At 43.8% G+C, this 27,517-nt stretch overlaps 1 protein-coding gene across 1 annotated transcript; it reads left to right on the top strand.

The window, feature by feature from the left end:
• The first annotated feature begins 554 nt into the window (after positions 1–554).
• On the top strand, positions 555–26,095 carry CAPN9 (calpain 9). The gene is made up of 20 exons (XM_005491111.2): positions 555–861; positions 5,666–5,735; positions 6,149–6,267; positions 6,846–6,979; positions 7,332–7,500; positions 7,999–8,082; positions 8,323–8,408; positions 10,161–10,238; positions 12,573–12,733; positions 13,529–13,686; positions 14,323–14,531; positions 15,184–15,220; positions 16,317–16,397; positions 16,898–16,955; positions 17,528–17,592; positions 19,923–19,991; positions 21,368–21,446; positions 22,086–22,202; positions 23,251–23,309; positions 24,103–26,095. Exons 1-20 carry the CDS (start codon positions 649–651, stop codon positions 24,127–24,129), a joined length of 2,073 nt encoding a protein of 690 aa, XP_005491168.1. The 5' UTR covers positions 555–648; the 3' UTR covers positions 24,130–26,095.
• The last annotated feature ends 1,422 nt before the right edge of the window (positions 26,096–27,517 follow it).

Raw genomic sequence — 27,517 nt, 5'->3', positions numbered from 1 at the left:
TTGCTCTGCACCCTGCCAGCAGAGTGACCACGGCCACGGCATCTCTTGTCGCTGCTGTCCCTCCTGCATGACGTCCCCCGGGATCAACACCTGCCAGCCAAGGCAGCCGGGCCGCAGGCAGCCCAGGCCGCTCTCCCGCCCGGGAGGGAGAGGCAGGCAAGCTCGCAGCACGCCGTGGGCTCTGGTTTCCCTCCCAAGCCCAGCCCAATGGCCCAGGCTGAGCTCTGCATACCTCGGAGCCAGCCCGGGCCGTGGCAGCCTCCCGCGGGGCCGTGCCGGGCCGGGAGCGGTGCCAGGGCCGCGCACACCCCTCACACCCCTCCGGGCCCGGCAGCCGCGGGAAGGAAGGAAGGACAGGGCAGCCCGGGCCGCTCCCTGGGTGTCCGGGACCGGCCGCCTTCCCTCCCTGTTTGCTTTCAGGGTGTTTGTCCCTGGTGCTGTGCAGGTCAGTCTCGCTCAGCAGCAGCAGCTCAAGGAGGTGACACGGAGGAGGCTGGAGGATACTGCCGGCTCCCTCACCACAGAGCCCTTCCCAGCCCCTCGCCCTTCACAAGGCACGTGAGGCATCCTCGCTCCCCTATCTTTTCCCACCCGTTCTGTCCCCACCAGCGGCTAAGCCTTGTCTCTCGGGGCAGGTGGGTGGCAGACATGCCCTACCTGCACCAGGACTCGAAGCCGCGGCCGGCTGCGCATCCCGGCGGTGCCCGAGGCACGCACAGCTCGGGAAAGGGCTACGAGCAGCTGAAGCAGGAGTGCCTGCGCAGGGGTGTCCTCTTCGAGGACCCCGACTTCCCTGCCTGCAATTCATCTCTCTTCTTCAGCGAAAACCCGACCATTCCCTTCGTCTGGAAGAGGCCTGGGGTGAGTATGCCCTTGTGTTCGTGCCTCCCGTCCTGCCCGAGGTCAGGCAGCTGGGCTGCGGGGGGCACCAAGCACCCCCTGCTCAGGGAAATGTGGAGATGAGGTGTGGGAGTATGGAGGGGCTTGACAGCTAGCCTGCAAGCAAAGCTGAGTTAATAGAAGAAATAACAATTGATGATTTTCGGGTGTATCTATAGCAAAGAAGAAGACAAAGCTGTCAGCATGGAAACTGATTAGAAAAGATACATGAAAATTTTTGTAAGCTAGACTACGTGCTTAAGTAGATGTGTATATGTACTTTATTAAACTTCTGTAAAACTTTTGTCAATTATATTGACGTTAATTGCTTTACACCAATGAATATAATGTTATTGTAATGTAGTTAATGACTTAAGATCACGCTTTGTTAAGAGTATATAAGCTAGAGAACACGCAGAATAAAAACTTTTTTCTTCTTAGACCCTGATCACGTGTGTGTATATCACGTCCAACCTATCAGTGACATGGGGAGAAACCCTTCCCACCTCAGGAGCAGTGGCTCAGAATTGGGATGCCCCCCACAAAGAGCTCAAGTTGCAGGATGAAAGGGCTGGAAGGCTTCACCCCATGTTTCAGGTGTAGCTCATTGTACAGTCACACTTATGCATGTGTATTTATGTGCATGCATAAAGGACTTGTAATCGGCTTCTCTCTTACATTATTGCCAGACAAAAGATGAAAGTAAGAGGACACGCAGGGAATTAAGGGTAAAATACATTATGATAATGTTCTAACTGTGTAAAATTGAGTGTTGTTAATGTAGGAAATTCATAAGTGAGATCAATTTCAAAAATTCAAACCTTTTAACTTTGACAGTACTAGAGTCTTACTCTTACCTGCTCACTTCCATCAGGGAACACTGAGAGATTACAACTGCATGCCGTGGTTACTGAGCCATTCAGCAGTAGCCAAGGGCTCAGTGAGTATCTCTTAATGCATCTTGCATAACAGTCATTAATAACACAGTGAGAGCCTGAAGCTGCACCAGTCATATGCTCTCAGATCATAAACCCAGCATCACTCCCGGTTCCTTGTTCTCACTTCACCCTGTAACTAATAACCACAGAAAAAAATGTGGCAACATTTCATTTCTTTGCTAAGGACTGATGTTTATTCTGGGTTTTCTTCATAGTCTGGGGGCTGCTTCCTTTATAAAAAACTTTTCTTTGTTGATAGTGATACCAAGGGAGAGAAAGAACAAAGTAAGCTTAAAGAAGGGCTTAAATTATCTTAATTCCCAGTGATAAGCATTCAGTGCCTCAGCATCTGGTAGTTAACATAGTGGTGATACAGAGCAGAATTAAAGCTGTTACACCTGGACAAGTTTCAGTTGTGAAAAAATTGGAGATCCCAACACATGCTAAGTGCAGCCCCCACATGCACTGCTGCCTATGTGTGCTCCAGACAACCAGGTGGTCTGTGGGGCTGCCTCCCAGCACAGGAGAGGCCGTGAGGCTGAGATGCTTTGGGTGTGGTGACTCTAGAGTGCTGAGAGACATCAGAAATGGACACTAAATCTTAAAGAATGGTTTTCCTTTGCCCAGCGCTCAGGTGCTAGTTTGTCTTTTTAGGGCTGGTGTAAAATGTGACCAGGAGTGGTTGAGAGGTTGTGTGCCCTTGTGTATGGTACACAGGGGCAGTGGAGAACGGTCTGGTTTCTTCAGGATCTTTGTGTGCTGAACTGGAAACATTTCCAGGATGAGTAAGTTACCTCAAATGGCATCTGCCTTCACTCCAGTTCCCCCCACGCACTTTTGTGAGCTGCACAGCGAGAAATAAAACTCAGGGGAGGCTGAGAGGATGTGTAAGGACAGGGTATTAGTTATGCTCTGCTCTGGTTCCTCAGCATTTAAACTAAGTCAGTTTCATTTCTATTATCCATCAGGAGCAGCAGCAAAATAGAGGTGGTGTAACAATTTCAATGTAACGCATTTTACTTTGCAAAGAGAGCATTGGCCTGGAGCATGTGCCAGTGAGTTGCCACAGCTGGAGAGGCTGAGCACAAAATCATGGCCTCTGTGCAGGGTATCTGTATTCCAGCTTCTTTCATGGTGACTGGTTTCTACTGCATCTCCCACCAGTATTTTACAGTAGCTTGGTTAAAGTGTAGCACAGAACATGAGGGTGATTGCAGGGACAAATAATCTAAATCTTCTGATTTACAATCTGTTAGAGTTTAATCTTTAGTAATGAGAGTAGAGAAGGCTTTCTCATTACTTTGACATGCATATATCTGCATATATACATGTTTGTAGCAGTATGAACAAGACCTTCAACTAGCACTAATCTGTAAATCTCCCACTGCAATCAGTGAGCTACCTGGATCTGCATCAGAAGAATATCTGACTTTCTACATAAGTGAAGTGTTCCCAGATTCAGGCAGGTAGTGATTTTGTTTAGCAATCCTTTTAAATCCTTTTTAATTACAAATTCAAACTACCCTTTATCAAAATTTTAGAACAATCTGAAGAACATAAGACTCTTTTCTCACTATATTTCCTTTCCTTAATTCAACAGTTCAGTGTCTGGGAAAGTAGACATATGAATTGAAGAAAGAGAAAAACCCAACCCATAAAAGGGAAGACAAATGGGTTTTACCAATTTCAGATGAGTCTATGGTCTACAGGAGGAAGTAAGAAAGAAATATTCCTATTCACGGACAACCAGTATGACAGGCTGGGACCAGGCAGAGAAATGTAATCACAGAAATCCCCTAAACACTCTCACTCCCAGCGTGCTTTAAGTCTCTATGCATCCCCTCTACCAGTGCAAGACAGGCACTGGGATGCAATTTGTTTTTTCTTTTGGGTTTAAAGAAACATAGCTTTAATGCAGCATCAGGACAGTCACAGGTCACTGTGTTTCATCTCTCTGAAGACTGCATGTTCCGTCTTCCAGGCAATGTCTTTGTGCAGGTGAAGCCTTAAATTACTGCATGCTGTGTGTGAATGCTGGGTTTTTCTTTTTACATGCCAAAAGTCCTGATACATTATTGTACCATCTGAAAGTCCTTTTAAAATTAACATTATTTTTGCAACACCCACTCAAAAACTATAGTGTTTTCTTTTGTTCAGCAGAAAATGTGGCACAAGTCCAGTCAACACCCTTTTAATTCCTTTTTATTGATTTTTTAAAAATTTTTGATTGCTCTAGACACAGGAGATTGAAAACATTTTTCCATGTATGAGTTACAGAGATGTGTTATAAACAATGAGTCACAAATCAAACCCGTGTCAGTGGAAAGGATTTTTATCCTGTCCCTTGCTAAACACACAGGGCTTCTTGGTAACAGCTAAATGCATTAGTTGCAATGAGAATTACATCTCCTGAGAGCAGTGGAGATAAAACAGTGTGTTGTTGAACATCAGCTACTTTATCAGCCATTGCTATATCAATGTCTCAAGGCCATGAGCTGTGGTTTTGTTGTTCATGCCCAGCCCCAACGAGACTGAGTGTATTTAACTAGCAGGCGGGCCAGGTGAGGAGGAGCTGCTGTTTGCTTCCCTTTGCTCCACACTCTGGGGACATGCTGTGCTGTGGTACCTCCTCCCCAGGCACCTGTGCCTGAGGCACAACCTGGCCACCACCTCCTCCCCAGCAAAGGCAAACAAAAATTATGCAAACCAGTTTCCTCCTGGATGTTGCCTCTGCAGGGGGAGTTCCACAGCAGCCGTGCTGCTTCACTGAGGGGAGTGCCCTGGCTCCAGCAGCAGGTGCTTCAGAAATAAGTGCAGGAAGCTGAACAAAGCTATCAGTATTCTGCCCTATGGTCTGAGAAAATGCAGTGATATGAACGCAAAGCAACTCAATTTAATCTAGGCAAAGGCAGGGATTAAATGACTGAATGTGCTCTTCTATTTCCCCTGCCCTCCCCATTAATTTGTTTCATTTGCCACTTAGGCAGAAGGATCTGCTTCATGCCACAGGGTCTGCAATAATGTATCAGGGCAGGCTGATTAACAGCAGGCATATTCCTCCGGCAATATATTAGATATTTTCCTCTCCCCTTTTCCATTCAGTTCAATCAATTACATTCAATATACAGTTCATGGGAAAATGGAGAAGAGAATTCCTGCCACATTAATTGGTTTATCACTATAATTTTTCTATCCAGGCATGGTACTAGTAATTGAACTAAACCAGTCTAATGAATGCTTGAGAACTGCTGTAATGGCACCATGAGCACTATTCCCTCTGACCTCTGACCCCATGGGGTGGGAAGTGTTAGCTCCCCCTAAAAATTAGCAGGACTGAAGCTGTCTTTGTTGTTTACTTTTTTGAGGAGGAAGTTGTCTCATGGTTGTCAGACACTGTATGTTCCAGGTATTACATGCAAGTAAATAAAAGGCTTACTAGTTCAGTTAAAAGTAAATTGCCAATTTTATTGTTTTCAGCCATTGGAGGAAAGCAAGCTAACAAAAAGCCTTGTTAACCAGGGCTGCAGCCTGACATCAATCTTCTGGATGAGTTTGTGCTATGATATTTTAACAATTGCCTACAGATGAATAAAGAATGCCAGCCTTTCATTAGCAGCCAACTAATTATGAAAAATATGAGGATAGTTGATTCTTTAATTGCTCTACACTGTAATTAATTAGCAAGGATTCCCCATCTTGTTTTGTGGTGGCAACACTGCTGCAGGATAATGCAGCTCGTGTGGCACACAGGGTTTGTAAGCACTGCTGGAAGTCTGGTTCAAAGTGATGGTGATATTTTCCTATTTTCCTTAGAAATTTTAAGTAATTTCTCTGTTTCACTGTTGCAGGACATTGTCAAAGACCCCAAGTTTATCGTTGGAGGAGCCACCAGAACTGACATTTGTCAAGGGGATCTTGGTGAGTGATTCCCCCTGGATTGTGTGTTTGTGTGGAGCAGCAGCAGCAGTGTCCTCCCAGAGGAGGGGATGTTGTCCTGCTGGAGCTGGTGGCAGCAGTGGAGCTGCAGGGAGGTCCTGCCCAGGCTCACCTGGCCCATGGCTGCTTCTTGGATAGATCCTGCCCATCCATGCCATCTTGGTGCAGTGGGATTCAGGGTCAGGGAAGGATCTTCACTTGGGGATACTGTGAGCCCAAGGGAGTCTTCTGTCTACCACCTCCTCCAGACTGAAGCACAGTCTGTCCTGGCCAGGCAGGGACAGCCTCTCTGGGGACATGCAAGCTGTCTTTTGGGTTTCGGGGGAAGTGGCAGCTAACTGTCTAACATCTCCTCTGGCCCCTTTTCCTCCTCTTTCCCCTTTCTCAATCCACAGGTGACTGCTGGCTTTTAGCAGCCATAGCTTCTCTCACACTGAATGAAAAAACACTAGCAAGAGTGGTGCCACTGGATCAAAATTTTGGGCCAGATTACGCTGGAATATTTCATTTCCAGGTAAGGTAAACATCTGTCACAGAATGAACCCATCTCTGTCATTACATTTCATGGTCTATTTTGCAGTGAGGCTGACAGGTACTGCAGAGGAGACACCAAAAAAAGTAGGATTTCTGAGCTTACAGTGTTCATGTTTTGAGAAACAAACTAGAAGGCTACATCAGCCTCATACAGGCACAAACACAGCTGCTCTTGTTATGTGAACAGATACATGGCTTTAGAAATAATTTCATATTTTCTTGGGCACACACATCACTTAGGATATAAATCCTTAAAGAAATTGAACTGATACCTGTAACACATGTATGTCCTAAAGGAGTTTTGAATTATGTGGTAAACACTGGTGTGATTGACATAATCCAGGCAAGGAGCTACAGTACAGGTCTACACATTTAGCTTTGGTGTTTTCCTAAGACAGATCACCCTTCCTAGAGAGCAGCCTTGCAGGGCACAGCAGAAACAGATGGTTTACAAGTCATCTAATCAAGCCTTACAATTAGAAATTCTGGGACACCAGAATCCTGCTCTCAGGAAATGCTGTGCTGTCAGCAAACTCATGCACCATCCTTTCTAAACAGTTTTGGCAGCACAACGAATGGCTGGATGTCGTGATTGATGACCGATTGCCCACCTTCAAGGGCCGGCTGGTTTTCCTGCACTCAGCTGAACTCAATGAATTTTGGAGTGCCTTACTAGAGAAAGCCTATGCCAAGTAAGTCCCACTGCACATACATAATTTGCTACTTGTACATACATTATTCACAGTTTGTTCATATGGTATTCACAATTCTAGTGAGCAGCTTCTGGCATTTGCTGCTGCCCTTGCCAGCCTGACAACTGGCACTAAAGAGAGAACACCCCCAGGCCATAAAGATACAGAGAAATGGGTGAATTAAAAATACAACTAAAAATGAAAGCAGAAAAACCCCAATACTACTGCTTGGGTACACTCTGGGGTACTTATTTTGACTTCAGTGCTATTGCTGCAATTCTACACACCTGTGAGAAAGCTGTCAGACATGGATATCTTGAAAGCAATTCTACAGTCAGTGTGTGTTTTCCAGGTTGAATGGCAGCTACGAGTCTCTGAAGGGTGGCAGTACAATAGAGGCCATGGAGGATTTCACTGGGGGCATAGGAGAAACATATGATGTTAAGGAGGCTCCTGACAATTTCTATGAAATCCTAGGAAAAGCCCTGAAAAGATGCTCAATGGTGGGCTGTTCTATTGATGTAAGTAAGAAATGGGGTCTCAATTTCTTGGTGCCCTCAGCTTTGGGCTTTAGTGTTTTCTGGTTTGAGTTTCACTTTTCCTCCTGATGAAGTTTGCTGCTTGCAAAGACTAGGCAGTGTGATACTCAGCTGGCTGATCGCATCCTTCACCACCATCACTGTCCATCAAAGCCTTTTTACAAGAAATGAGACAGCCTGAACACCTGATCTCAGTCTGGAAATGTAGATGTAGATGAAACAAATGTAGATGAAACAAAATCAAAGGGGCAGAGAAGGAATTCCACCCTGGAATAACCTCATTTTGAATAATGTTTAAAACCTTCCATATTTTTTCCCAAAAGGGGACCACTGCACCATGGTTGAACAGAAAGACAAGTTCCTTGTTTGTAGTATGGGTTAGCCACTGGTTAGCCTGGTGCTTAATAAGGACCAGGTGGCACCACTTGTCATCTCACTCTGAAGAGAGAGGGTAATTCACATTTTTTTCCCCTGTTCCAGACCAGCAGTGCTGCCGAGTCAGAAGCCCGAACCCCGTTTGGCCTTGTGAAAGGCCATGCATACTCTGTGACTGGCATTGAGGAGGTATGTCCAGCAGCATGGGGCAAGGAGACACCTGGGGAAAAGATAAGGGAGTGTTCCCTCAGCCTCAGGAGGAGGTTATCCTGGGGAAGGTATCCAAATTCCAATCCAGCTCTCCCTCCCACATCTCCAGTGGCACTCTGCACCTTTTTCCCAGCTGTTAACACCAGCCTCTGCACACTGGGGAAGCCTTGCTCCCTAGATCCTGGCACTTGATATTTTCTGCATTTCCTTCTTCCCCAGGTGAGCTATAGGGGCCAACAAGTGCAGCTCATCAGGATAAGGAACCCGTGGGGACAGGTGGAGTGGAACGGCCCTTGGAGTGACAAGTGAGTGCACTGTCCCTTACACACTGGCCTTGCAAAGGCCATATCCCAGCTTCTGCTCCACAGCTGGCTTCCTGCAGCCCCAGCTGCTCCACGGGAAACTAAACCAAACTAAACTAAACTGTTTTGCATGTGCCTAACAGTATTTCTACCCCACAGCATCTCCCCATCAGCACATTCAAAGCAGCACAATGCAGGGACACTGTCAAGGTTGTTTAGCCCCCAAAACCTAGCATCAGCAGAAATAAAGCATGAATATAAATGAGATAAGTTAATATTAATACACTCCCAACTGTAAAAGTTACACATTTTATTGATTAAATATTTACAAGGCTGTGGCTGTAGTACTTGAAACACAACATCCATTGTTTGTCCTACTACAGATAAGCTGAAACTGATAATGTATTACCCTCTTTGAATAGCTTGCATCTCTCTGTTTATTGTTTGAGGTTTCTTAAACACATCAGAAGTAATACCTTAATAATAATAAATTGCCATTATAGTTGTGGAAGGACCCCAAAACACAGCAGGGTTGGTCTGAAAACCAGTCAGGTTTTACTACTAATGGTAAACAAAGTGCAAACAATACAAAATGAAAAAAATACGTGGTAAAAAAATCAACACTACGTTCCTCTCCAGCACACACTTTTCAGTATATTTTTTCACATATTCATTGTTTCCTTTTTGTTTCACTTTTTCTACTGAGGATTTTTTTAATTCACATAGACGCAGAGGAGAGGAACCATAACGTGCCTGGCCCTTTAATATTGCTGAGACATGTAACCATTTGTAGGACTACTTTAAATTTCCCTGTCCTTATCATGGCTCAGAAGTAAATTAAATATGTCCACATCAGCTCAGATCCTTTATCTTGAAGAAAAACATGGATAATTGATGTGTATAATGAGTTCTTAAATCTGAAAAAGATGGAGAGGTTATGATCAGGACAGGCATCTGGCAGTTTATGCTGTTCATCAAAAAGGCTGTCTCTGCAAAGCAGAGCTCTGACTCTGCACTTGGGAGGCTTTCTGGAACTCGGGATGCAGAGGGGCTTGCAGGTCAATACAGGAGCCTGTATTAACATTTTGCAGTGGCTGCTGGAATTAAAAACCACAACACAAGGTGCCTTCTACTCCTTAAGTTTGTTATGTCAAATTGGAAATACATTAGTGCACTTCCATGTTTCCTGAAAAGCTTTATCAGGTTTTTGTTTGGTTTTGATATGCCACAGCTGGAGTCTAAGGTGTGCATGTAAAGGAGGCAAAGGCTTAACCTGGAGCCACAGTTACTCCACTGAATCTCTCTGTGCAGTCAGTTCCCACTGACTCAATTTTGAAAAAACATCTGGCCCTAAATTAGCAACAAGAGTGAAAAATATGCTGGTGCTACAGATGGAATACAGGTTTAAGGAGAGTGTTTACTTACCAACATCTTGAGGTTTACCAATAGCCTTACTGTCTCCAATCCAAACACCTGAGACCAATCCTAATGTCAATAACTCATATTAAGACCACTCTGGAGCAGCTTTGGGATTTTTGGCCTGATGCTGCTTCCGGCTGCATTAATTAGTCTCTGCAACCATGAGTGCCAGCGGGATCAGGAAACCTCTTAAATGCAACTGTGTTTGTGTAAGCTGCACAAATAAAACACATATGAGAGAAGAGCAGCCTGCTGTTATGTCCTGCCAGTCATTCTGAGCCAGGGAAAATGGATTGCCACATGCCTGTAGTAAAGCTTGGTTTCCTTTTCCTGCAGCTCTGCAGAGTGGCGCTCAGTCAGCCCATCGGAGCAGAGACGCCTGTCTCAGGCAGCACGGGATGATGGAGAGTTCTGGTAAGACACAGGTTCTTAAAGTCTGGGACTCTAATCAGAAATCAAGGTGCAAGTGGCCAAAACAAGCAAAAAGGAAGAAACCTTTGCATGATGAAATTCTCAATTTCTGCCTAAGAGAGGACAAGTAGAACGCTCCCTTTGTTTTCTGTGTTTCTGTATATGTGCCTGTACCTGTTTTAATAACAAAAGCCCTCAAAAATTAGTTTGGTTAATGGCAATGGTATTTCAAATACTGTGTGTCTCCCATGAATGTAACACCCCTTAAATCCTTCCCATGAACAAAGGCAGGATATACAAAAGGGAGCATTGTATGGCACTGTATCAGCTATAAGATTCGTTCTGGGCATGCACTGGGAGAAGAACGAGTCCTGAGAAGCCATTCTACTAGTTGAATAAAGTAAAAGAGCAACAAGATACATGTGAAATTGTGGAAAATTTGATGAAAAGATGGAATGGAATGGAATGGAATGGAATGGAATGGAATGGAATGGAATGGAATGGAATGGAATGGAATGGGGGAAAAAAAGGAAACCAACATGGTGGAAATTGCTTTAGAAGTGTGAAGTGTTCTTCATGCCAAATTCATGATCTCAGACAGAGCAGATGGCTGACTTGCACATGATCCTCCCCCACCCTGTATCGATCGTGCTGTGACAGTGTGTTGGGTCACATCTTCTGAGGCCAGATGTTCAATTCTTTTACACATAGGTAAATCTAGAGAGATATGCAATGGAGCTGTTCCAGGTTTTGCCTGCAAGTTAAACCAAAGTTCAGCTTCAGGCCTGAGAAGTTATTTGAGATAGACAGTGCAGCACGTTAAGTCACACAAGATGTTTTATCACAAATTTTGATAACTGGAGGGAAGTAGGTCCAGTGGCTGTTCCGTTACTGTATTTTTACAAAAGATATTTTGAGTTATTTTCTATTGACATAGCAAATGCATTAGGGCATTTGCAGCTTTTTCAAAAAGCTTTTGTGTTTGTTTGGGCTTTAGGTTTGGTAGGATTTTTTTGTCTGTTTTTGACTTGGTTTCATCTGTAGCTTATATGGTGAGTGTAAAGGAGATAAAGACTTTACATGGAACCCGAGTAACTCCAGCAAGTATATCAATACAGGGCAGAACTTAAGCCCTGACCATGTGATAGAGGTAAAAGTGCGCAAGTAGGCATCAAATAAACAGTGAAATTAATGGAAAAAGAATTCCTTTTTAAACCCTTTTGTCCTTTGGTCTTGTGAGAACTGAAGAAAATCTTCATGGTGACAGGACATTTTGACCTCATTAACTACCTCAAAGATGTTTAACTACATATTAGCATTTCAGATTGGTCTTGTCCAGGTGCTTCTAATAGATGCAAAGGGGCATCTTGTGGTTGGCTAAGGAATCCGCTTCTTAGTCCTAGTCCCTTCCCTCCTATGATCAGAGGGTTAGAATCTTCCTTTCCCTTCATAAGTACAAACCCAGAACAGCTCTAGGGAAATCAGAACAGGTGTTTTACCTCCTTGAGTCAAATCTATAAAGGGCAACCCCTTCCTCTTCTTTGCAGTGCATTTCCAAAGAGCCCAAAATTGCATTGTGTGGCCAGGAAACCAAGCCATTTAGAGACAGATTTTGCTATGTTGCTCCTGCTTTAGTGTCCTGAGCATCAGCGTGAGAATAAGCAGTGCCTAGGGCTAGCAATATCTGGGAATAGCTGACAAGAAAGGGCAGAACTCAGCAAAGTAAACCCTGCTGTTTCTTTTCACACCAAAACCAAGTTGTGAAATGGCCCACAGCAAGTGTAAATTAATACCACCACAGACATCTATTTGTTATGAGGAAGAAAAATTGAACTAGCTCTGTTGGACGAGGCACATTGGAGGCTTGCTGGGTCCTGTCTGCCTCTGCCACAGATAAACTTGCATCTTGGAGGGCTTTTGCTCTCCTGCTACTCCATTTTGTTGTTAGGCATCTGCCACGGGAGGAAAAGGATAGTTACAGAAGCTTGTGTTAGGGAGGAGATCCATTTCTGTGTGTTATTTCTATAGTCCAGGGAGAGAGGGAGGTTCTTCCAGACAGCAGTTCAGAGCAGAGAACAAGTCTAGATGTCAAATTGCCCTCATGAAGGCCTAATGCATCAGCTCTTTTACAGAGGGAAGTTCAGACTACCAAGGCTACCCTCAGGCTTAGAGTATAAGTGAGGGAAAGCTAGTTGCTCTCCTGCTGGCATATATCCATGGTCACCAAAACTACTCTGCATGAACTGGTGATCTGGCCCTGGGGGGGATAAATACTTCTGCTGGGCATCCTTCACAAAGATGAATGGCTGCCTGTTCCTTACCACTTCTTTTGCTCAGGATGAAGTTTGAAGACTTCAAAGTGCATTTTGACAAAATTGAGATCTGCAACCTGACTCCAGATGCCCTGGAAGACAGCACTGCCCACAAATGGGAAGTGGCCATCCACCAAGGAAGTTGGGTCCGGGGAGCCACCGCAGGAGGATGTAGAAATTTCCTAGGTAAGTAAATACTAGTTTGAAAATGAGAAGCAGGCACTGAAATCTTTACCTGCCCTCAACTATAGCTCTTCAGAGAAGGAGCTCTGTAGCCAGAGCTGTGAGGGCAGGGCAGTGCAGCTGACAGGAACCAGCTAAAGGGACAAATGAGGAAACTCAAACCATTGTGTGGTTTAAGAGTGCTGTACTTTAATGATAAGACCTTTCTGTGACTGGCTGTTTCAAATGAACAAACCAGCAATGAACGAAGTGATAAATGTTCGTATGGTCCTACTTGAGACTTTGTGGTGAAAGACTTTGCTTATTTTGCTCTCAGGTTCATTGGATCTGATTTACCTGTTGATGACATTTGTGTGAGCAGCACAAAGTTCAAATTAGACAGGTAAACTGCAGCAGCAAGTGTAAAATGAGACAAAAATCCCAGATCAGCCAACATGTTTATGTTCCTCTGAAGCTGTGTCATGGGTCTGAATTCTGTTAGTGCAGAATGGCACCAGCACTATGGGATCATTGTAGCTATGAAATTTTAACAAAATTTCATCTCACAACTTCATTTGAATTATAGTAACTTGCCCCAGGCCTAAAATCTTTCCTACACCTAGTTCCATGAAGGACTTTTGGGTTTGGCTTATTTTTTGCAAAGCTTAGTGGAAAGAAGTATAACGATTAATGGAAAAACTGTGTGAGTGAAACCTCTTCTTTATTGTCTTTTTTGGTTTGGTAGGGGTATTTTTGTAGTAGTAGTGGAGATTTATTTTTCTGAGTCAAGAAACTGTCTGGTGTTCTTTACATTGGCAGAGACTTTCTGGACAAATCCACAAATCAAGCTGCATTTGACAGAGAAGGATGATGGACAAGATGGATGCACATTCATAGCAGCACTGATGCAAAAGGGTCGCCGTAAGCTCAAGAAGCTTGGAGCTGAAATGCTGACCATTGGCTACTCTATTTATGAGGTACTCCTTTGCTGCTGCAGCACAGGAGCTGCACTATTGCTGTTTGGAACTTTCCCCTGCCCCATTTTTGCGGCCCTTGCACCTAAAACAACCTCAGTAAGTAACCTAGCAGTTACATCACGGCCTGCGGAGGATAGAGTCCTCTCAGAGGAGAATTTAGGAGTCCCCACAGGGCCGTGGGTTCCTAGGACAGACCCCTCAGCCCCATGATTCTGTCACCCCCTGCATGGCTCAGGGAGAAGGAATATTGCTTCTTCTGAGCATCCTGGGGCGCATCACACACTGTTGCCTGTCCCCAGGTGGCATTGAGGTTAGTGAATCTGTTGTCACTGCTCTGTGATGTCCTATCTGGGATGGTGGTGTTTAATGGCAGAGCATGTTTAAGTAGGAAGACAACATCGCAGAGTACTCTGAGACTGCCTTCTGCGTGAGAAAGGAGTAGTAGTGGTAGTGGGTCCTTGCCATAAGGTGGGAGCTAAATTACTGTAAGTACCTGGGAGAGGGAATGAGAGTCAGGATCACAGCCTGGGGTGACACTTGTGCCAGGCAGAATTTGTCTCTGTGATTAGGAAGGGGCTGATTATGGCTTTCAGCACACCCTGGCCTGTGCAGCACTGCCTGTTTTTCCCCTCTTAGAGCCCTGGCACAGATGGGCACTTGGGCAAAGACTTCTTCAGGTACCACGCCTCCAAGGCCAGGAGCAAAACCTACATCAATTTAAGGGAAGTATCCCACCGATTCAAGCTGCCACCGGGTGATTACATTCTCATTCCAACCACATTTGAGCCGCACCAGGAGGCAGATTTCTGCCTGAGGATCTTCTCTGAGAAGAAGGCCATCACTGAGTAAGTCAGCAGCAAGCTTTGGGCCCTCCAGTGCTCCCCTGCACATGGGGTTGTTGGCTGCTGGGGAGAGTGTGGCTGCCAGGCACCCAGCCCTACAGCAGAGACCCAGCATGGCAAGCTCTTGATCATTTGGGGGTTTTTGTTTGTACTTGCCCGTTTTTGCTAAACCCAACCTTATTTTGAGAGGAGTTGAGAAGGTGGGAAAATAGGGTGTGCTATGATGAATCTGCTGGATGTTTGACAGGGAAGACTTGCTAGCTGGCACTGTCTAGGTCTCTGTGAATACAGCAGTGTTTGCTTCCTGTTTGTTTCCTCCCAAAATTTGTCCAAAAGAAAATTTTATGTTAAAAAAGCATACTGAGGGAAAAATGTGAACACAATGAATAATGAACAAAGAATGAGATGAATTCTTTAGCAGATGACATTCACAGCTGTGTCCTCCCTGAATCCTGCCTAATGTCTGTTCTAAGGGCTTATACCAAAATTTAAACAGTGCAAAAGTCTGCTTGTTTGATGAATTTTAGCTAAACATAACCTGTTATGTTAAAAAACCCATTTTATCATTCACCTGGGGAAAAGGTAATTATCAAGCTTCCACCCTAAGCAGATGTTGAATACCTTCAGATACCAAATAAGGTTTTGTTTTCTCCAGGGATCTAGATGAAAACGTTGCCATTGATCTTCCTGAGGTAAGTCTACAGAGTTAAAGTAGCAAGGGAATAGCTCAGCAGAAGCCAGCACTTATTGCTTTTGCTGTCTTTGGCTAAACCATGTTCATTTCACAGGAATGTTACACTACTGCCGGCTTTGTGTATGTCACTGAAATGCTAAGCTCTGCTTAAAAGAGCTGTAACAATCAAAATCATAATTGTTATGCCTCCCATCCCCTTGAAGGCAGTCAGTGCCAGCCAGCACGAGAGGTGGCGTCAGCCACCACACGTGCAGTGAAAGCACCACCCATTAGCACTGGGAGTCACACAGCTGTTGACATCTTTTAACATTTTATTTATTGTGAAAAATAAGAAGCAAAAGACCTGAATAGACCTGAATTAATTTTGCATACAAATATCTTTATTTTACTTCTCAGTATCCGCAGGACTTGAGAGGGAATGCTTACACATGCACATGCCTACTGAAATGATTGAATTCTTTTTGCTTTTGAATGGCTTGGTCTGCCTGCTGAGCACTAATTGCAGCTGGGTCTGAGTCAGCTCCTGCTTAAATGTATCCCTGCAAATAAGCCATTAATTGTGGTGTGCCTTTCCATGGAAACAAGCTAAGCCAAGATCTAATTTGTCCCTCTTTAGTAAAACTCTTCTCCGGGGACCCAGCGAACAACGACATCTTCATTTCCGCGATCTCAGGGCCATGTTCTGTAGCAAAATAAATCTGTGCTGGGTAACATGCTGAAGTGAGCCACCTCTGGCTGCTGCTCTCATCATCTCAGAATGATGCCATGGGAGAGAGCTCAAGAGCGCTGTGGTTGTTGGAGGCCTGGGGAAACAGAATGGTGCAGGGTGGGATGAGAGGAGAGAGAGGTGTTTTATTCTCTTGGTGCTCTTGGTTTTTACCAAGGCAATGGCACACTGTACACTTGGCCAGGTGAAGGAAATGAGAGGGTGGAACTCCCCTTGGGTAGAGAGGTGGCTGGTGGGCCTCAGATCGGCGGAGTTCAGAAGCATGTGTACCCTTATTTTAAGATGTACATTGGTCCGGGGTGCACATTTGCAGGAGAAATGTCATGTTTTACAATTCTTATAAGGACTTGTGTGGTTGGTGTTGCAGCCTCTACATCCAACCCCAAGCCCAGAAGAAACTGAAGAAGAAAAACAATTCCGGGCACTGTTTGAGCAGATTTCAGGAAAGGTGAGTGCAAAACACTTCGGGTCAGAGCAAGATGTAAAAAGAAGGGAAATACTTCTGCTCCTCTATAGCGTCAGGGATACATGTAACAAATTATTTTGGGAGTATGCTTAGTTGTAGTGTGTTGTTTGGGCACCAGATGTCACCATGCCTTATGGCTCGATGGATAAGGGTGCAGTCCCTGGTGAACAAGCAGGAGGACCAAAGCTAGAACTCAAGCTCTGAAGGAGCCTTCCTGGTTTAATGTTCAGTTGCAGTTGAGTTTTCTTTGAATCAACAGCTCCCACTTGAGATCTCTTTCAGGCAGACTTATGCACAGCAGCACTCCTGTGTTTACCCAGCCCTTACATATTTTAGCTTTTTCTGGGTTTTGTATGTTTCTCTTTTGTTGAGTTGCAATAAAGTACAAATTAATGATGTTTGTATTTTCTGGGGTTTTTAGTAGGTCTGATTACAGAAACATTAAAGTAACAGATGCTTCACTTTTTTTTTTTTTCCTGCAGGACCTGGCAATATCTGCAGAAGAGCTTGAATATGTTCTGAATGCTGTATTAAAAAAAAGTAAGTGCCGACAACTTCTAAGTTAAAGGTTGCATGTAACTTTATAAAATCTGCCATTTAATTCATTCACATATAGAAAATTCAGGGCTGTCCTATGACCCCAGCTTGGTGTTCTTGAGCCAGAGAGGGCAGAGCCAGGAAAGCATGTGGTGCATGATCTAACCAGGAGTTTGCCCTGCCTCCAGCATGATCCATGTCAGCTCAGTGAGGCCAGCTCTCTATTGCACTGCCACTCTGCTGTGGAAGGACAAGTCCTAGAATGGGACTTTTAAGTCCTGGATGTAGCTCATGATCCTGCTACGAGTCCTTTGTACAGTGGGAAACATGTCACTCCCTGAACCTCATCTCCTGATTTACAAATCAAGGACAGTATTTCATGTCTCCAGTAATTGCATCTTCTGTCTGGACTGAGACTTCTCTGGGGTGAGAGTTGCCTTCATCTTCCAGTTCACAGCCCTCCCACAATGAGGACTAAGAGTCAGCTATCTCTGTTCCTGAGTCCTATTCTCTCCTTTCTTCTTATAAAAGACAGCTTTGCCCATAATTTCTTTCTTATTATTGTTCTTTTTCAGCAAAGAATATAAAATTCAAGAACTTAAGTCTCATTTCATGCCGAAACATCATTTCTCTTATGGATGTATCCTTTCAAATAAGTGCCTGTGAGGCTAAATGAAGAATGAATATAATTGTCCATAACATTATATGTCGTGGATGTCAGAAATAGATTTGGTAATGTCATGGCAGGTCACTACCCAAAGAAAAGAAAAATACGTGACTGTTTTATTCTGATTTTTATTTTAGAAATTTAAGGTTAAGAGTTTCAGCACAAACTATTTTATATTGCAGACTTAGAGGCAGATGCTTTAATGCTGACCACCTTTAGAAGTAAATCTTAAGCTACTTCTGAATAGAACAGTGCATTTTTCAAGCTGTTGTTTATTTGAAAGAGACCTAGAAAATTTAACTCAAGAAAAGTCTGTTGTCTGGAAGGGTAAATTCACCAGGCAGAGTTGTACATGCAAGTTATGGGTCAGAAATTAAGGATCAGCAGTGGTGAAATTGCTGATAACAAAGCTCTTTTTTGACAGTCAGTTTAAAAACTGGAAAATCTGGTCTTTCAGCTAGCTGCTGGGACTCCAGGAAACAGACATGTGGGTGAGAGTTGTCTGTCCAAATTTAGGCATTTGTGGTGTAGGTGTCTACATCTAAGCCAGCTTTCTAGACTTCCTTTGTAGATAGCAAAAGGGGTTGTGTAATTAATTTTTCTGGCTGTACCTAACTGAGGGGTGATAAATGACTGCTCAGGCACCAGGTGAGGTGAATCACAGCCCTGGTGCTTCCCCACCATTTGTCCTTTGCAGAGTTCTGGTTCCTGCTGAGTTTGCTGAGCATGGCTTCTCCTCAGGTAGAGCTGCTTTTGCAGTATGCTTTCCCAATAAACAGTTTTGTTGCACATGAGACAAAACAGTCCTACCCAGGCAAGTATCTAATATTTGGTTTATGTCTTGCTTGTTCAGCTGAGATGTTCTTATCTTTTGCTTTTGTTGCTCCAGTCCATAACAGAGATAATATCCATTAAAACTTTTAGAGAAAACAAAAGCAGACAGAATTTTATCCTGTTAAATCTAGGTTTTAATATTAAAACTCAATGCAGATTAATCACCCTGCACGTGCAATGAGAAATGGGACCAGTCATAAATTTCCTTGCTTAAAAACCAAGGCTCAGTAGGGAGCTGGTCCATGTTCACATCTCATCCTTACATGGTATTGGCACAGAGCCAGGGCCTGTGCCTGATCCTGGAGCATGGCAGCAGTTCTAGGTTTACTATTTAGGATACAACTGAATAGTTTCCATGATTTGCAATGCTTCCAAGCAAATCTCTGCATAGTTTTGAATAAATGGGGAGACATCTCTTCCTCTGCTTTGGAAGCACAAGGAATGCAGACACAATCATCCCACTCTGGCCATGCTATTTGGAGCACAATGGAAGAGCAAAACCATAAAAATGAAAATCCAAGTCAATGCTGGCACAGTCTCCTCTGTGTCACATGCTACTGAATTCCCTGGCAACTGTCACCATGGGGTGGTGAGGAGCAAGGACGGAGTTCTACATGATCCTGGGAAGAGGAACCTGACTGAGTAAAAAAACCCTTTGCAGAAGTGAGAATGTCCTTGGGATCTGTGGCTGCCCTCAATAATGTCACCAGCTCAAATAGCAGCAGGTGATAGCCAGACCCCGTTTGGCATGTTTTGACCTCTGTGAATGCTCCCTGAGCCAGTGTCCATCTGAGCAAGGGCTTTGTCCTGGCAAGATGGAAAAAGGAAAGGGAATGGGACCATTCCTTATTTAGCATTTCAGAGCAGGTGCCTCATCCTGGAAATGAACTGTGCTCAGTTCATCACTAACTCAGTGAAATAAGCCCCTCGCTTCAGGCAGAGGGAAGGCCAGGCAGATCTAATCATTGCCTCCTAGAACTGCTATACAGGCATTTATTTCAGACCACAAGGACCAGATTTTGCCAGTCTCACCCCACTACTCCCATGAATTTTTGTTGAGCCATTGCAACAGAGCCTGGTCTCTAGATAAAAATACTGAAGAGCACATTGGTTGTCTAACTCCTTTGGGTACAGTAGCGATTTGTTTTAATCAGGTAATTTAATTCTCTGAGTCATTTATATCCCATTTACATCCAAAACTGTTCTTGCCTTAGAATAATCTTTCTTCCTCATGTAATGCCTGAATTGCTCAGCTGTGTTTTTATATCACATAATGTTCCTCCAGTATCACAGCCACAGGCATGACTGTAACTGCTGGTACTCTACCTTTTGAGAAATTCCAAAGCCAGTTTCAGCAGCGCCATAGGCTTTCCAGTCAACATTTTCTGCTTAAGGGAACTACTCTGATAAGTTCAGACTGAATTTGGACCTTCATATAACAAGTCCTTTTCCTTAGTTCATATTACCAGACCAATGGCTACGGGAAACTGGAATTCAGTGAGTTCAAAGTTTTCTGGGAAAAACTGAAGAAATGGATAGTAGGTGACATTATCCACTGTAATTTTTCCTCCATTTCATTAGCTACTTCCCAAACAGTTTATTAGGCAAAAGCAGACAAAAATGGAGACAGGAGTGTGTTCAAGCCATGAATTTTAACACAAAACAAATGTTTTAAAAGCATGGGGTTTGTTTTGGATAGTCAGAGACATTCTTAGCTTTCCATGATGATAAACCATAATGGTTTTCTGGAAATAACTGAGATTTTTGTAAACGAATCAACTATGTTTGGGATAAAGAATGCAGTGGACACTAAAAAGCAAGCCATTCAAAAGGAAACTTAAGGAGTTTCCATAACTGCTGTTGTACAGAAGAAAGTGATGATTCATTACTAGTAGGAAACAATCATTTCCTAAGCCCCTGCATTTTCATTACTGATCTCTCAGGAGTCAACTGTGCTGAAGTCTGGGAAAATGCTGATTCTAATTTTAAACATATTTTCCTACCACTCTATATGGCAGTAAGAATAAGTAGGCTTGCAGAATCAATCACAGACTGAATATTCAAATAAAAGACATTATAATTGTTTCCTTATGGCCATTAATAGGTTTTTCTGAATTCGTGCTTCACCAAAGCATTCAAAATATGCAGTTCTTTGCTTCTCATCTGGCCCATCAAAAATGGCCAACACTTTTTCTGGTTACTAATGACACATCTCTTTTAACAAAGGACACATTGTGTTTCAGCAAGGGGCTTGAGAAATCCTTGTATCCTGTAGGAAGATTTGCACATATATTTGCTGGAAAATTTTAGGCTGAATGTGATGACAGCTCCAAATAACTCATATTCCAAAGGAGAGTCGTATTTGTCATCTCAATAAAAGGATGGAATTTAATTCCAGCTTGAAAACTGCTTAATATATAGGTCAAACCTCAAACTGTTTGACCAGTTCTCTTGGTTGTACCATGAATGTGGCTATTCAGCTCTTTTATACTTAGAAGCAAATGAGTAAGTGACAATATTAACATCATGTAAAAATTTGTCTCTAGTGTTCAGAACTATGGAGAAAAACATAAAAGAAGATTAAGAGAATGTGTCAGTTAAGAGTTAAAAGACAGAGAACAGTACATCTTTCCAGTTAAAATTACTTTAAAAAAATCACAACATTTTTAATCAAAAGCAACTCGTTATTTTCTAATGCTTGCATTTGGCAGGACTTGTTTAAGTCCCAATAACCTGTTATATGAGAAAGAGAATTGGGACCAAGATTTGCTCCTCCATTATAAAATCAGACTGGATCTAGAAGAAAGATCACCTTTCTTAAATGCTTATGCTGTGCAGTTGGAGATAAACACCTTGCCTTCCTATCCCTTTCATGTGCTAGTACTGAGCTTTCTGTGTGCTCCTTTCATAACAGAGTATCTTCCTTCAATTTGACTTTGATAAATCTGGCTCCATGTCCTCTTATGAGCTTCGTGGTGCTCTTAAAGCTGCAGGTAAGACAAGCACTGCACTTTATCTGGGAAAGCTGTTGGGCCAATCAGTGTGAGTGAAGAGGAAAATCAATCACAGGCCAGGTGCTCCTGAAAAGGAAGGAGGAGAACCTGGGCACATTGAATAGGGGAATTTTGCCCCAGTTACCCCCAGTCGTGAAAGGCAGGCAGTCAGAGTAATCTCTGTGTTTTCTTGAGCTCTGTCAAACTCAACAGGGCTGCACATGTGTAGGGTTAGACCTTGAAACAGACCACTTCAGAGTCCATCTACATTCAAGAGCTGAAGGAATAGCAAGTAAGCTGCCATGAAGAGAGATCACTGCATTAGTATTTCATCACAACTTATTTTTATCAAAGCAGAATAATTTTACAGAAATCCCTCCGAATTCAAGAAGATAGAATGGTCTCTCATACATCATAGTGTGCATGGACTAGAAACTGCAGTGCCTGAAAAATTTCTTGTTCAGAGTTTGTAATTCATTGCAGACTTAAGGAACTTTGTGGTTAGATGTCTTTCTTGACGGATGTGTGCCACCAAGTATCCTCCCATTAAGTGGCTTTCAAGATTAGTTAATAGAGATCTGTAGATTCCCCCTGACATGTGAGGTTGCTCACCTTTTCTTTGTGTGTGTCTTTGGGAAGGATACCAGCTCAACAATTACCTGCTGCAACTGATTGTCCTCCGGTACTCTGATGAGCAGTTCCAGATTGAATTTGATGATTTTCTGAACTGCCTAATACGCCTGGAGAATGCGAGTCGTGAGTATCTCCTTCCTCTGGAATTTCATCCCCTTTGAGAAAGAGATTGTTCTGCTTTTGGCTGTTGAGCATGTTGCACAATATCTGAGATGGAGTACAAGGCTAGCAGAAAGGAGCTGTGTTTAGCATTTGCATTTAGGGTGGCTTTTCTCCGGTAACGTGAAAAATGTTCTGCTGCCAATGGAAAATTTCCCCATGTGAATAGAGCTTGCTACATAAACTCTGCAGCAATGTTGAAGGCATGTGAAGAATGCTGGTAAAGTCCATGTTGTAACCCTTCTTGTGGCTCACCCAGGAGCTTTATTTGGGATCACACAAGTTCAAAGTTCAAATATTACTTGTGCCTCATGGAAATAGAAAATTGACATGTGCTTGAGAAGGTATCTCCTGTACCTTTTACACAACATGTTCCCTTTTGGCTTCAGATGTGGTTCCCTCTATATCAAGGCACCCAAGGTCTCACTTCACTTCTGGCACAGGGTCACTCTCATTACAAAGCAGCAGTAGTAGAGACTGGTGAAAAGGCTGGATAAATGGCTGGATAAAGTGACCACTAGTGTGGCTGAGAATTCAAATAAAACCCAATTCACTCTATGAGAAGAAAAATCAACTTTCTTCACTGATTTTTTTTGGTTTTGTTCTTCTCTTTACTTTCTGGCTTGACTGTAGCAATAGAATTATTAAATTCTATTGCTAGAGAGATAGAAGTTAAATAAGACTTTTAAAGGAATGCAAATTGCTTGGCTTGATTTCAGAGTATACTCCAAATCTGACTGTTTAGCAGAATAAGGACACCTCTTCCAGACAAGTCCTGAAGTGACCCTTGCCTAAAGGCCTTAAGTCAGCAAGACATTTCCTCTTGCAAGGACTTTGCTTTGTCAGAGGAGCTACCACCACCAAGCAATCCTAAGCAATCTGCCTTTGCACCCAGCCTTCCCTCTCCCTGGCATGGCCACTCGTCAGTCTGTCCGTGGTTGTGGGCGGGAGAGCTCGTGTATGAATATGAATGAGGTGTATTTATAGCACTGCTGTCCCTCTCTCATTGCAGGAGTATTCCAAGCACTGAGTGTGAAAAACAAGGACTTCATTAACCTGAATATAGGCGAGGTATGAGCACAGATTCATAAACACTGACAAAATGATGGGCTTTCTCTAGAGCTTTGTCCTCTTCTAAGAGCTGGAGGATTTCTGCATGGCACTTCAGGTGTCCATGAGAGTGCAGGGGGGTATTTGCTATAGGTTTCACCACAGCTGGAATTTTACAGCCCACTACAGCCCACTCACTGATTAAATCTCCTCCACGCTATTTCTTTCCTTCCTTGCCCTGTGGCATATTGACAGCTTCCCATGCCCCTTTCTAGTTTCTCTGCTTTTATTCCATCCTTGGGTGCCGGGTTTCAGTGGGGAAAGAGGAAGGAGCAGATGGGGATGGGGTGGTCTTTCACTCCTCCTGGGTCGCCCAGGAATTCAGATCAGCCTCGCCTGTGCATGTCTATCATTTGCTTCTCACAGTCCTCAGCACAGGTTTCTTATTTTCTTGTGCTCTCCTTGTCTCCCTGTTGCTGTGAGCTGTCTCTCATTTCACACTAAGCCAAAGCTTCCTGGGTGAGGCACAATTAATTCCCAGGGAAAGGAAATGTGGGAACGAAAGTAGACAGCAGGGATGCAAATAAAGTAACTGCTGCTTCTAGCATCTAGTGCTTTGCCTTATTCCTTCCTGCTGGCTGAGGTCTCTCCTTTATGACAGGATGTAAAAGCCAAGTGAGCAAAGGTCCTTTCCCTGCCTGGGGTCAACTCAGAGCAAAGCACTGCTTTGGAAAGGCTCTCATTTCGGAAAGACATGGGGAGGGAGAAGGGTCTGAAATACTTAATTATAAAGTTGACCTTTTTCTGATACTAGTTTATCAGCCTGGGAATGAGCATCTGAAGGAATCTGATTTGGATGCCAGGAGTTTCTTGCAACTTTGCTGCTGAGACTTTTGCCCCAAGAGCTGAGGTCCCCTTCACATGCAAACTTCACCAGGAGATTTCCTGCAGAGAAACATGCATGCTACCTCAACTTTCTGTTCTCCAGCCCTGTGGATGAGTTCAAGTGTCAGATCATGTGGTTTTGGTAGAGCCTAAAACTGGATTTGGCACTGAGCATTTGGAGGGGGAACACATGCCTCTCAAGCAGGCTGAAACTGTTGTTCCTGAATGACCACAGGTTTTTATGAAATAGGATTGTGTTTAGTTTCAGCATAGCACAGACTACAGTGATTAAAAGTCTTTATTGATGCTTGGCTCCTGATTACTGTAAGGTGTTTTTGAAAATACAAGGTTGCATAAAACTTGCTCAGTTTGGAATTTATTTCCAGGCACAATGTGTGGCTGCATGACAAGTACCCCATTGTAGCCACATGAATTGCAGTCTGGTGAGCTGAGGACAAAGAAACACTGGGGACTGTATGGATGAAAATTCACTTCTTAATAGTTGTGGTCCTTCCCTTGGAAGGATGGTTAAGCTAAGATTCATCACTGGTATACTTTAGGGAAGAATTATTGCACCTCACATTTTCTTAGTCCTTCCTCTGCTACCAGCAAAGTTCCTCTGCATCACATTTTGCTTTGTAGCCAGAGAGTGTCCCACATGCCCATCTCTGCAGAGTTGCACACAGTTTGTCACCATCTTCAGAGAAACACCTGACCTCTGAGACAGTGACAACTTGCATGGGGCCATTTTCCTCCAGGCAGTCTGAGCTTGTGTCCCACACCAGCCATGCTCCAGAACAACAATTATCATCATTTTAGATTAACTAAATGTACCCATTGCTAAGGTCCTGATCTCTGCAGATGCTGTTTTGCATCTGTGACTTACACAGTATTTCTCGTGTGATGTGGGTAGTCAGTGCTGACTTAAAAAGTAACAGGGACTTAAGAGGTCTTCACAGGATTTGTTTCCATGATAATCTTCATAACTTGTGTCTATTTTATAATGAATCAACTGGCTGGCTTTGTTTCCTAAAGCCTTCCTTGCAGTGTAACAGATGGCCCCAGGCTAGCCTTGCATTCCCTACTGTCTGGGATCGCTGAGAGAGACAGGGCTTTGTTTTCTCTAGATCTAGACCTAATGAGCAATTCAGGAAAGAAAATCAAGCTGCAGTAAAGGTGAAGCTCAAACAGTGAAAAAAACGTACAGATCATGGTGTTTAAAATACCAACTTTCCTTTTTTCTAGCAGTTACAAACTTGTAACTACGCAGAAAATACTCTGGAGCAAGCTGGAAGCCAAGCAAAAGCTGATGGTTGCAGTATTTGATTAACTGAGGTACTCAGCCCCATGAGGTGTATTGATTTTCAGATGTGCTGATTGTATGCTCTTTTACAGCACCAGAGACAGTTGTCTAAATTTGTGAAAGTTTGGATTAAAATCTAGACTGTCCTATGAACATTCAGCCACACACTCAAAACAAATAGAAACCCCAAATCACAGATCCTTAACTGGTTCATTGTACAAACTTAGATGTGGATATAAATTTGTTGTAATATACAATTGTTCACATGCCATGCAGAAGAAAAGAGATGTCTCAATGCCTGGCATTACCAGCGTAGCTTTCTGTTGCTCTCCACAGAGCTGATGTTGTCTAGAGAAATCAGGATTGCAGTACAAAAACTATAAATAAAGGTGGGAGCAATGAGGTACAGGCAAAAATCTCCTCAGCTTTAAAAACAAAATTCATGCATTAAGAAAAACACCTCCTGAGGAGTTTTCTGCCCACTCGGAGCAGTTGCCTGCTGACTGCACCACAAGGAACTTGGGAAGTAACATCTGAGTTCCTTAGGAATCAGCCTCTTTCTTGGGCAGCCAGCTCTGCAGAGAGCCCAGTCCCAGTCCTGCCTTGGGGCTTACACAGCACCCCCAGCCACAGCAGAGGGAGTTAGGCACAAGAGAACTCTCTGGTACAGCTGGGCTGGTCCATGGCCACTCAGACTCTGTACCAGCACAGCTCCTGTCTCACCACTTTGGCTGTAAGGATGTTACAGATGCCTGTGCTGAAAGCCTTGCCAATATCAAGGTGAAGAACAGTAATTGCTTGTCCTGTGTGCTAGACCTTTTCCTTTCTGCACTGGAGCAAGGCCCACCTTAAAAAGGGAAGAGTAGCTCTGGCAGTAACTTTTGCAGCATGAAGAGAATCCCTGGTGAGGGAGGGTTTGTGTGCTATTAGCCTGTTTGTGTGAGTGAGTGAGTGAGTGAGTGAGTGAGTGAGTGAGTGAGTGAGTATGTTTCATTTCACAGCCCTACCTGAACACAATTGTCCTTCTCAGCACTGCGCCTGCCTGATGTTAGAGCAGGAGAGTGACTTTGCCCAAAAGCAGGAGTTTGGGCTTGCTGGTCTTCTTTTCTTTTAATCAGGACCTTGAAGCTAGATCTCTCTGCCTTCTCTGACATGAGATGAGATGCAGATGTATTTGGCTCTGTACCATTACAGGAGCTATGGCAAATCCCTTCCAGTGCTGGGAAAGCTGGGAGTGGTCCACTCCCTAATGTGGTGCACACAGACCTTGTTAGCAAGAATGGCTCATGATGGGAAGCCCTGCCTTGTCTGCTAATAGCAACATTAATGGGGAACATGAGAGTCATTTTTCATAATTATGTGAGTGGAAAAAACTAAGAATCACTTAGCTACAGGGTTGCAATCTGAGCATGCTTTCCCACTAGCTAACCAAATGGAAATCTCTCCCTAAACCTGCTGCTAAAGCCTTAGGTTAGAGTTAGCAGGGGCTGGCTGCTGCCCTGGAGCTGATTGCCTCTCCTCTGCTCCCCTGTGCCCTCTCAGCCACCTCGGCACCCCAAGATGCTGGGCAGTGCTCCGAGACATGGCGCATTTCTAAGTTTAAAGTAACAGCATCAGCTCCAGGCACAAACCTTTGGTGGGGGTATTCACTTGTGGTTTGTCCCAAGCTCCACCACCTCCACCGCCCTAACCACCATGATGGATTTGGCAATGGCATTTTCCTGCCTTGCTGTAGGTTTTCTTCCTAGCCTGTTGCTGGGGCCAGAAGGAATTTAGTGAATACTACCATGAAAAGCTGCCTTAAAAAAATAAAAAATCTGAAAAACTGTGAAATTGTGCTCTGCCTTTTCTCCATACAGAGACAGAAACCACCAGTAAACATTGTGGGCACAAGGGTGGTCAGAAGTATCCCATGCTTCTTCAGAAAGCTCCCAAGGAGTGGCTCAGCAATGCTGCATGTTTGTTTTAGTTTGGGTGTTTTTGTTTGGTTATTTTGTTTTGGTTTTTGGTTGGGTTTATTTTTGGTAGGTGTTTTAGGTTT

The sequence above is a fragment of the Zonotrichia albicollis genome, chromosome 3 (assembly GCF_047830755.1).
Source record: "Zonotrichia albicollis isolate bZonAlb1 chromosome 3, bZonAlb1.hap1, whole genome shotgun sequence".
NCBI lineage: Eukaryota > Metazoa > Chordata > Aves > Passeriformes > Passerellidae > Zonotrichia > Zonotrichia albicollis.
Note: the sequence above shows the minus strand (reverse complement) of the source record. Positions and strands in the feature narration are given on the sequence as shown.

What these genes read in the sequence shown, in the direction of transcription:
- CAPN9 (XM_005491111.2), top strand. Translation starts at nt 649, where the DNA reads ATGCCCTACCTGCACCAGGACTCGAAGCCGCGGCCGGCTGCGCATCCC. An exon ending in CTGGAATATTTCATTTCCAG is followed by an intron (nt 6,268 to 6,845) that starts GTAAGGTAAACA and finishes CTTTCTAAACAG; the next exon opens with TTTTGGCAGCACAACGAATG. An exon ending in AGGATGTAGAAATTTCCTAG is followed by an intron (nt 12,734 to 13,528) that starts GTAAGTAAATAC and finishes TTACATTGGCAG; the next exon opens with AGACTTTCTGGACAAATCCA.